The 10,123-nt window shown below is 51.1% G+C and overlaps 1 protein-coding gene across 1 annotated transcript; it reads left to right on the forward strand.

The window, feature by feature from the left end:
• Positions 1–6,836: 6,836 nt before the first annotated feature.
• On the forward strand, positions 6,837–9,808 carry LOC121341058 (homeobox protein Hox-B13-like). The gene is made up of 2 exons (XM_041414260.1): positions 6,837–7,272; positions 9,549–9,808. Exons 1-2 carry the CDS (start codon positions 6,837–6,839, stop codon positions 9,806–9,808), a joined length of 696 nt encoding a protein of 231 aa, XP_041270194.1.
• The last annotated feature ends 315 nt before the right edge of the window (positions 9,809–10,123 follow it).

The raw sequence follows: 10,123 nt of genomic DNA on the forward strand, positions 1-10,123 counted from the left end.
ATCCTCACATCCACCCCGAGAATGTATCCAAGAAAACCCCAAAATCTCTCCTTAAAATGATCCAAGAACATTTCTGAGTCTGAAATTGCCCACATCCACCCCAAAGTTGATCCTACAGAACCCTCAGGTCTGGAACCGCCCCAAAATCTCTCCCCAAAATGGATCCAAGACAAACCCCAGGTCTGGGATCGCCCCCATCCACCCCAAAAATGGGTCCAATAGAACCCCCAGGTCTGGAGCCACCCCAAAATCTCTCCCTAAACCTGATCCTACAGAGCCCCGGTTCTGGGATCCCCCACATCCACCCCAAAATTGATCCTACAGAGCCCCGGGTCTGGAATTGCTCCCATCCACCCCAAAAGGCTTCCAAGAGAACCCCGGGTCTGGAGCCACCCCAAAATGACTCCCCAAATTGATCCTACAGAACCCTCGGGTCTGGGATCGCCCCCATCCGCCCCAAAATTGATCCTACAGAGCCCCGGGGTCTGGGGGCCCCCAGATCCGCCCCAAACCTGATCCTACAGAACCCCCGGGTCTGGGATCCCCCACATCCACCCCAAACCTGATCCTACAGAACCCCCGGGTCTGGGATCCCCCACATCCACCCCAAACCTGATCCTACAGAACCCCCGGGTCTGGGATCCCCCACATCCACCCCAAACCTGATCCTACAGAACCCCCGGGTCTGGGATCCCCCACATCCACCCCAAACCTGATCCTACAGAACCCCCGGGTCTGGGATCCCCCACATCCACCCCAAACCTGATCCTACAGAACCCCCGGGTCTCGAATTGCTCCCATCCACCCCAAAAGGCTTCTAAGAGAACCCCGGGTCTGGAATCGCCCACATCCACCCCAAAACCGGATCCTACAGAGCCCCGGGGTCTGGGGTCCCCCAGATCCGCCCCAAACCTGATCCTACAGAACCCCCGGGTCTGGGATCCCCCACATCCACCCCAAACCTGATCCTACAGAACCTCCGGATCTGGAATCGCCCCCATCCACCCCAAAAGTGATCCTACAGAACCCCCGGGTCTGGGATCCCCCACATCCACCCCAAACCTGATCCTACAGAACCTCCGGGTCTGGAATCACCCACATCCACTCCAAAAACGGGTCCAACAGAACCCCCGGGTCTGGGATCCCCCACATCCGCCCCAAAATTGATCCTACAGAGCCCCCGGGTCTGGAATCACCCACATCCGCCCCAAAATTGTTCTTACAGAGGCCCGGGGTCTGGGGTCCCCCAGATCCGCCCCAAAATTGATCCTACAGAACCCCCGGGTCTGGAATTGCTCCCATCCACCCCAAAAGGCTTCCAGGAGAACCCCGGGTCTGGGATCCCCCCCATCCACCCCAAACCTGATCCTACAGAACCCGGAGTTTTGGAATCACCCACATCCACCCCAAAATTGATCCTACAGAGCCCCGGGTCGGGGGTCCCCCAGATCCGCCCCAAAATTGATCCTACAGAGCTCCAGGTCTGGGATCCCCCCCATCCACCCCAAACCTGGATCCTACAGAACCTCCGGGTCTGGAATCACCCACATCCACTCCAAAAACGGGTCCAACAGAACCCCCGGGTCTGGGATCCCCCACATGCACCCCAAACCTGATCCTACAGAGCCCCGGGGTCTAGAATCGCCCCCATCCACCCCAAACCTGATCCTACAGAGCCCCCAGGTCTGGAATCACCCACATCCACCCCAAAATTGATCCTACAGAGCCCCGGGTCTGGAATTGCTCCCATCCACCCCAAAAGGCTTCCAGGAGAACCCCGGGTCTGGAATCGCCCACATCCACCCCAAAATTGATCCTACAGAGCCCCGGGTCGGGGGTGCCCCCCCACCCCCCCCAAAATAATTCTACCCAAAATCTCTCCCTAAACCTGATCCTACAGAGCCGGAGTTTTGGAATCACCCACATCCACCCCAAAATTGATCCTACAGAGCCCCCGGGTCTGGGATCCCCCCCATCCACCCCAAACCTGATCCTGCAGAGCCCCGGGTCGGGGGTCCCCCCAAGGGGAGCGGCTCCGGGGTCCCCGCGGCGCCGGGCGGGGCCGGGCCGGGCTCTCTGTTCCCCTGCCAGGATCTGTTCAAAGGATCCACCAAAAAATGCTCCGGAAAACCCAAATTCGGCACCGGGGACAGAAACAAACCCCGAGCAGCGCTGGGGAGGGCAGGGAGGGGCTGGAGCTGAGCAGAGAATTGGGGGGAAAAATGATATAAAAGATCAAAAATGATCAAAACTTATAAAAAATTATCAAAAATGATCAAAAATGTTGGCCTTGATTTGATTTTTTTGCTCCTCGAAATCTTGGCAGAACCAGCGAGGAGCTGGGCTCCCTTCCAGAGCCAGAATCCAATTTTCCAGCCATTGATTATTTCCAAACGTGAAGCCTTTCAGTAGTTCCAATTCCTATTTTTTTTTTTTTCTTTTTAATCTCCTCTTCAAACTGCTTTGGGGTTTGGGTTGGGTTTGATTTTTATTTCTTTTTTTTTTTTTTTCCTTTGTGTTTTGTGATGATGGTTCAGATTCAACTGCTTTAAAAATAAAATAAAATCCCAGACTTTTAAAAAGTTGTTCCAGGGATTTTTCAGGCTCCAGATGGGATAAATATTAAATGGATCCTGTGGAGAATATCATAAAAGAGCGGCTGCAAACTGATAAGGGCCCTTGATAATTTCCATGTCGGTCACTGAGAGAGGAGCTGGTGAAAAATTCAGATTTTTTTCATTTAAGATAAACCCATTGTTCTCGCTTTAAACACTGAAATTTTCTCTGAAATCCTCAAAGAATGGAAATCTCATTGTCGGGTTGGAAATCTCGTTTTTAAAGGGCTCCAGCTGCTCGAAATTCTCCCCCGGTTTAAAAGGAATTTGGGGAAAAAATTGTAATAAATGAAGAGAAGGGCGGTTTTGGGGTGAAAAAAGAGAATTCCGCTCACCGCGGCTCCTCGGGACAGGGAAAAAATCCGATTTTTACCCAATTTTAGCTGCGTCTCCTGGTTTTTCGAGGTGTCCGTGCGCGGCCGATCCCTCTCCGGATTTTCTTCCTTTGTGCATTAAAAATAAAAATTAAAAAATCAAAGGCAAAGAAAGGGCTGAGAATCCTGAGCGCTGAAAATCAAATAAATCAAAGGGAATTCAAGGACTGGAAACAGGCGGGGAAATCCTCAGCGCTAAAAGTCAAATCAATTAAAGGGCTGAAAACGGGCAGGGAAATCCTCAGCGTGAAAAATCAAATATTTAAAAGGGCTGAACACTCACAGAAAAATATTCAGAGTTAAAAAACAAATTAATTAAAAGGAATTCAAGGGTGAAAACTCGCAGAAAAATATTCAGGGCTAAAAAACCAAATTAATTAAAAGGAATTCAAGGGCTGAACACTCACAGAAAAATATTCAGCGTTAAAAAATCAAATTAATTAAAAGGAATTCAAGGGCTGGAAACTCACAGAAAAAAATATTCAGCGTTAAAAACCAAATTAAATAAAAGGAATTCAAGGGCTGAAAACTCGCAGAAAAATATTCAGCGTTAAAAAATCAAATTAATTAAAAGGAATTAAAAGGCTGAAAACTGACAGAAAAAAATATTCAGGACTAAAAAACCAAATTAATTAAAAGGAATTCAAGGGCTGGAAACTCACAGAAAAAATATTCAGGACTAAAAAACCAAATTAATTAAAAGGAATTCAAGGGCTGGAAACTCACAGAAAAATATTCAGGGCTTAAAAAACAAATTAATTTAAAGGAATTCAAGGGCTGAATACTCGCAGAAAAATATTCAGAGTTAAAAAACCAAATTAATTTAAAGGAATTAAAGGACTGGAAACTCACAGAAATGTCCTCAGCGCTAAAAATCAAATTAATTAAAAGGCTGAAAACTCACAGAAAAATCCTCAGCGTTAAAAACCAAATTAATTAAAAGGAATTCAAGGGCTGAAAACTCACAGAAAAAATATTCAGGGCTAAAAAACCAAATTAATTAAAAGGAATTCAAGGGCTTAAAACTCACGGGAAATTCCTCCGGCCGCAGATCCGAACTCAGCCTCAAATTTGGGAGAAATCCGGAGTTTTTCCCCCAAATCTCGGCCAGGACCGAGAGATCCCCGCGGCTCCGAAGGGCTCGGAGCTTTTGAAAGTTTTTTTTTTTAACTAATTAAAAGGAATTCAAGGGCTGAACACTCACGGGGAATTCCTCCGGCCGCAGATCCGAACTCAGCCTCAAATTTGGGAGAAATCCGGAGTTTTTCCCCCAAATCTCGGCCAGGACCGAGAGATCCCCGCGGCTCCGAAGGGCTCGGAGCTTTTGAAAGTTTTTTTTTTTAACTTTTTTAACTTTCAACTTGGCCTTGACCTCGGCTCTGCCCGACCTTTTCCTGCCGGGAATGCGGCGAGAGCCTCGGCAAACAGCGCCGGGCGCGGAAAAGGGGCTGGGGAGGGGGAAAAGGGGGAAAAAAGGGAAAAAAAGGGAAAAAAAGGGAAAAAAGGGGCTTCGGGGGGTTGGAGCTGGGCCGATTTTTGGGGTTTTACTCGGTTTTTTTCCTGTGGAAATTGAATTTTTGATTTTTGTGTGATTTTTTTTCGGCCAGTGCAGAGACGGCGGTTTGCTTTTTATTTTTTCTTTTGGTTTTTTTTTGGTTTTTGTTTTGTTTTGGTTTGTTTTTTTTTTAGGGGTTCGGCCAGTGCAGAGATGGCGGTTTGTTTTTTATTTTTTCTTTTGGGTTTTTTTTTGGTTTTTGTTTTGTTTTGGTTTGTTTTTTTTTTAGGGGTGGATTTGAGGGTCGTGTTTGGCGTCTTGGGGGATATTTGGGGTTTTTCCCCGCTGTCATCGTCGCTCCCAACCCCCATTTCCAGCGCGTTTCTGTCCCCAGCGCTGCCGCGGCTGCTCCCAGAAAAAAAAAAACCGCAGAAAAGGGAATTTTATGGCGGTTTTGGGGACAAAAAGCAGAAAACTCCGGGTTCATCCACACGAGGGAAAAGAGTCGAGGCTGCTTTTGGGGGAATTTCGGCCAAGCTTTTCCCCAGGGGGATTTTGGGCGAGAAAAGAGGGGAAAAGGGAAAAAATAAAAAAATCTGTGTACAGCAAATTAAAAATACCGGGGTGGCTTCGAGCGGGCGCTGGGAAATAATTATTTTATTCACCCCAAATTCTTCCGGACCTGTGGGATCCCTCGGCCCACGTCCCTCTGTCTGTCTGTCCGTCTGTCCCTCCACCTGCCCGGCGCTCCTGGAGCCCCAAAGGGATTTTTTGGTTCCTTTTCCCACCTCCCTTTCCCAAAACCTTTCCTTTTGGGATGCTCCCAGGGAAGGAATTGGGGAGGAAAAAAAAAATATTAAAAGGGAATTGCCAGAAATTGGAAGGAATTGGGGGGAGGGGGAAAAAATGGGAGGAATTGGCAAAAATGGGAGGAATTGCTAAAATGGGAGGAATTGGTAAAAATGGGAGGAATTGGTAAAAATTGAGGAATTGGCAAAAATGGGAGGAATTGGCAAAAATGGGAGGAATTCCCCAAACGGGAGGAATTGGCAAAAATGGAGGAATTGCCCAAAATGGGAGGAATTGCCCAAAACGGGAGGAATTCCCCAAACGGGAGGAGCTGCCCGGTTCCCGATAATTCCAGACGAGGTTTCAGGCCGGGAGGAATTCCCCAAACGGGCGGAGCTGCCCGGTTCCCGATAATTCCAGACGAGGTTTCAGGCCGGGATGGAACCGAGGCGGGTCCCGGGATTTTGGATATTTCAGGTGGAGATCCCCAGGGAATCAAATTTTCCCCTCTCCCGATTTTCAGGTTCCAGGGGGGGCGGAATTGGGATTTTGGAGGGGGGATCCCCCGGGGAAGGGCAGGGCAGCAGCAAACCATTAAAAAACCCCTAAAAATGAAAAATTAAAAATAAAAAAAAATAAAGGCGATTTCAATCCCAGCCCGGATTTTTTTCCCCGCCCAGGGCCTGCCGTTCCTGGTTGTCCCGTTCTTTACCTTTTCTCGCTTCTTTTCCCCCATTTCCCCACCCTTGCCTTCCCCGCACGATTTTTATTTTTTATTTCCGAGTCCCCTCCTGCTGCTTGCCGGGAGGGGGGATCCCCCGGGGAAGGGCAGGGCAGCAGCAAACCATTAAAAAACCCCTAAAAATGAAAAATTAAAAATAAAAAAAAATAAAGGCGATTTCAATCCCAGCCCGGATTTTTTTTTTCCCGCCCAGGGAGGGCCTGCCGTTCCTGGTTGTCCCGTTCTTTACCTTTTCTCGCTTCTTTTCCCCCATTTCCCCACCCTTGCCTTCCCCGCACGATTTTTATTTTTTATTTCCGAGTCCCCTCCTGCTGCTTGCCGGGGGGGTCCCCTCCTCCTCCTCCTCCTCCTCCTCCTCCTCCTCGTCTCCCGGGCAATAAAACCATTTTCGCAATTTCTCCAGCTCTTTATTGAGCCTGAAGGATTTTTTTTTTTTTTTCCCCGCGATGCGGGGTTGGATTTTTTTTCCCTTTTCCCCCCCTTTTCCCCCCACCCCACGACCAATGAGCGAGCCTTCCTCCCGTTGCGTCAGGCCTGCCCCGGCTCGGGAGTGGGGGGGGAGAAAAAAATCAGCCCTGGGGGCGGCTCGCAGCCTTTTAAAAAGATCGGGGGGACCCCCCTCGGGCAGAGCCCCGGCGCTCCGAGCTGCCTCGCCCCATGCCCCGGCCCCCGCGCCGCCCCCCATGCAGCCCCCGGGCCTCGAGGGGCTCCTGGCTCCGGGCGGCTTCGCGGGCGGCCAGCCCCGGGGGCTGCTGCCTCCCCCTCCTCCTCCTCCTCCTCCTCCTCCTCCTCTTGCTCCCTGCCTCTCTCCCCCGGCCGGGATGAACCCCGCTTTCCCCCCGGAGGCGCCCCCGGAGCCCCCCAAGCCCCCTGCGGGCTCCTCCTCGGCTCCGCTGCCCTACGGTTACTTCGGCAGCGGATTCTACTCGTGCCGCGTGGCCCGCGGCTCGCTCAAGGCCGGCCCGGCCCACCAGGGACCCTTCCCGGTGGGCGACAAATTCCTGGAGGCTCCCGGGGGCGGCGAGGATTTCCAGAGCCGCCCCGCAGAGTTCGCCTTCTACCCGGGCTACGGAGCGCCCTACCCGCCCGTGGGCGGCTTCCACCTGGACGTGGCCGTGCTGGGCGAGCCCCGCGCCGAGGGGCTGCTGGCCCAGGAGCCCGGGGGGTGCCCCCAGGCCTGGCACGGCTGGGCAGGGCAGGTGTGCTGTGCCAAGGAGCAGGGCCAGCCCGGCTTCCTGCTGAAACCCGCCTGCGCAGGTAGAGCGGGAGGGAAGGGGTTAAACGCGGCGGGGTTAGGGAGGGTTGGGGTCAGGGTTAATGGGGGATTACCCAGCAGCCCGGGGGGTGCCCCCAGGCCTGGCACGGCTGGGCAGGGCAGGTGTGCTGTGCCAAGGAGCAGGGCCAGCCCGGCTTCCTGCTGAAACCCGCCTGCGCAGGTAGAGCGGGAGGGAAGGGGTTAAACGCGGCGGGGTTAGGGAGGGTTGGGGTCAGGGTTAATGGGAGCTGGGTTTAGGGGGGTTTGGGGCCCGGGATTAAACCTTGCCGGGTTTAGGGGGTTTGGGGACAGGGTTAAACCGGGTTTAGGGGGCTTGAGGTCAGGGTCGGGTTTAGGGGGGTTTGGGGTCCGGGTTTAAACCCTGCCGGGTTTAGGGGGTTTGGGGTCAGGGTTAAACTGAGCCGGGTTTAGGGGGTTTGGGGTCAGGGTCGGGTTTAGGGGGTTTGGGGTCCGGGTTAAACCGGGTTTAGGGGGTTTGGGGACAGGGTTAAACCGGGTTTAGGGGGTTTGGGGTCAGGGTTAAAACCGGGTTTAGGGGGCTGGGGTCAGGGTTAAACCAGCCGGGTTTAGGGGGTTTGGGGTCCGGGTTAAACGGTTAAACTGAGCCGGGTTTAGGGGGTTTGGTGTCAGGGTTAAACCGGGTTTAGGGGGCTTGGGGTCCTGGTTAAACTGAGCCGGGTTTAGGGGGTTTGGGGTCAGGGTCGGGTTTAGGGAAGGGGGGTTCGGGATGTCCTGGGGGGTTGGGGGTCACAAAATAATGATAAAAGTGTTTAAAATAATAATGTTAAGAATTAGAATAAGTATTATAATTATTATAATAATTTAATTTAATTCAATTTATCACGGCCATTTCCAACTCCGAGCAGGGAGGCAGGAGGAGATTGATGGGGGTTCAATTGATCATTTATCAGAATTCAATTGATCGTTTATCAGAATTCAGGTGATCATTTATCATAATTCAGGTGATCATTTATCAGAATTCAAATTATCATTTATCAGAATTCAAATTATCATTTATCAGAATTCAAATGATCATTTATCAGAATTCAGATGATCATTTATCAGAATTCAAATGATCATTTATCAGAATTCAAGTGATCATTTATCAGAATTCAGGTGATCGTTTATCAGAATTCCAGAGCTTGTTTACCAGAATTCAAAGGATCATTTCTCAGGATTTAAATTATTATTTCTCGGGATTTAATTGATCTTTTCTCAGGATTTAATTGATCATTTATCGGGATTTAATTGATCATTTCTCAGGATTTAATTGATAATTTCTCAGGATTTAATTGATCATTTCTCAGGATTTAATTGATCATTTCTCGGGATTTAAATGATCACTTCTCGGGATTTAATTGATCATTTCTCAGGATTTAATTGATCATTTCTCGGGATTTAATTGATCATTTCTCGGGATTTAATTGATCATTTCTCGGGGTGCAGATGACGATATTTTGGGGCTCAGAAAATGACATTATTGAGGCCGGCCCGTGCCATTCCCGGGTGACATTCCCGGGTTTCCCACGGTGACATTCCCGGCTCCCAGGCTGGAAAAGTTGGGAAATGCAGAGCGCTGAACCCGAACCTTTAAAAACCGACAGGGAGGACACAGAACTTCAAAAATTTTAAATATCGAGAGGGAGAACACAGAGCTCCAAAACCTTTCAATATCAAGAGGGAGAATATCGAAATTTAAAATTTCAATATTTAGAGGGAGAATATCAACCTTTAAAACATTTTAATGCCAAGGGGAGAATATCGAAATTTAAAATTTCAATATTTAGAGGGAGAATATCAACCTTTAAAACATTTTAATGCCAAGGGGAGAATATAGAAATTTAAAATTTCAATATCTAGAGGGGAAAATCCTGAGCTTTAAAATCTTCCAAGATCTAGAGGGAGAACATAGAACTTTAAAATCTTTAAACACCAAGAGGGAGAATAGGGACTTAAAAAAATTTTAAATCTTGAAAGGAAGAGTACAGGACTTTAAACACTTCAAAATACCACGAGAAAGAAAACAGAAAATAAATGTTTTTAAATACGGAGAGGGAGGATAGAGAAATTCAAAACCTTTTAATACCAAGAGGAGAATATAGAGTTTTTAATATTTTAGTTTTTAATATGGAGAGGGAAAACACAGAGCTTCAAAACCGGGCCGGGCCGGGGGGGTTTGGGGCCGGCAGTGACCGCGCTGTGACCTCTCTGTGTCCCCCCGTGTCCCCCCGTGTCCCCCGTGTCCCCGCGTCCCCAGAGGCGGCGGGCCCGTGTCCCGCGGAGGGCTGCGCGCTGCGGCGCGGCCGCAAGAAGCGCGTTCCGTACAGCAAGGCGCAGCTGCGGGAGCTGGAGCGGGAGTTCTCCGGGAGCCGCTTCATCACCCGCGAGCGCCGCCGCCGCATCGCCGCCGCCACCGGCCTGAGCGAGCGCCAGGTCACCATCTGGTTCCAGAACCGCCGCGTCAAGGACAAGAAGGTGCTGGCCAAGGGCAAGGCCGGAGCCGGCGGCACCCCCTGAGCCGAGCCCGGGGCACCGGGAACACCGCGGGCACCGGGAAACGCCCGTGGGGCAGCGGGACACCGCGGGCACTGGGACACCGCCAGTGGGGAACCGGGACACCGAGGGCACCGGGAGCAGCCCGTGGGGCACCGGGAGCAGCCCGTGGGGCAGCGGGACACCGCGGGTACCGGGAACAGCCCGTGGGGCAGCGGGAACTGCCCGTGGGACACCGGGAACACCGCGGGCACAGGGACACCGCCCGTGGGGCACCGGGACACAGCGGGCACCGGGACACCGGCACCGGGAACTGCCCGTGGGACACCGGGAACCGCG

This window comes from Onychostruthus taczanowskii, unplaced genomic scaffold (assembly GCF_017590055.1).
Source record: "Onychostruthus taczanowskii isolate IOZ18803 unplaced genomic scaffold, ASM1759005v1 scaffold440, whole genome shotgun sequence".
NCBI classification, from domain to species: Eukaryota; Metazoa; Chordata; class Aves; order Passeriformes; family Passeridae; genus Onychostruthus; species Onychostruthus taczanowskii.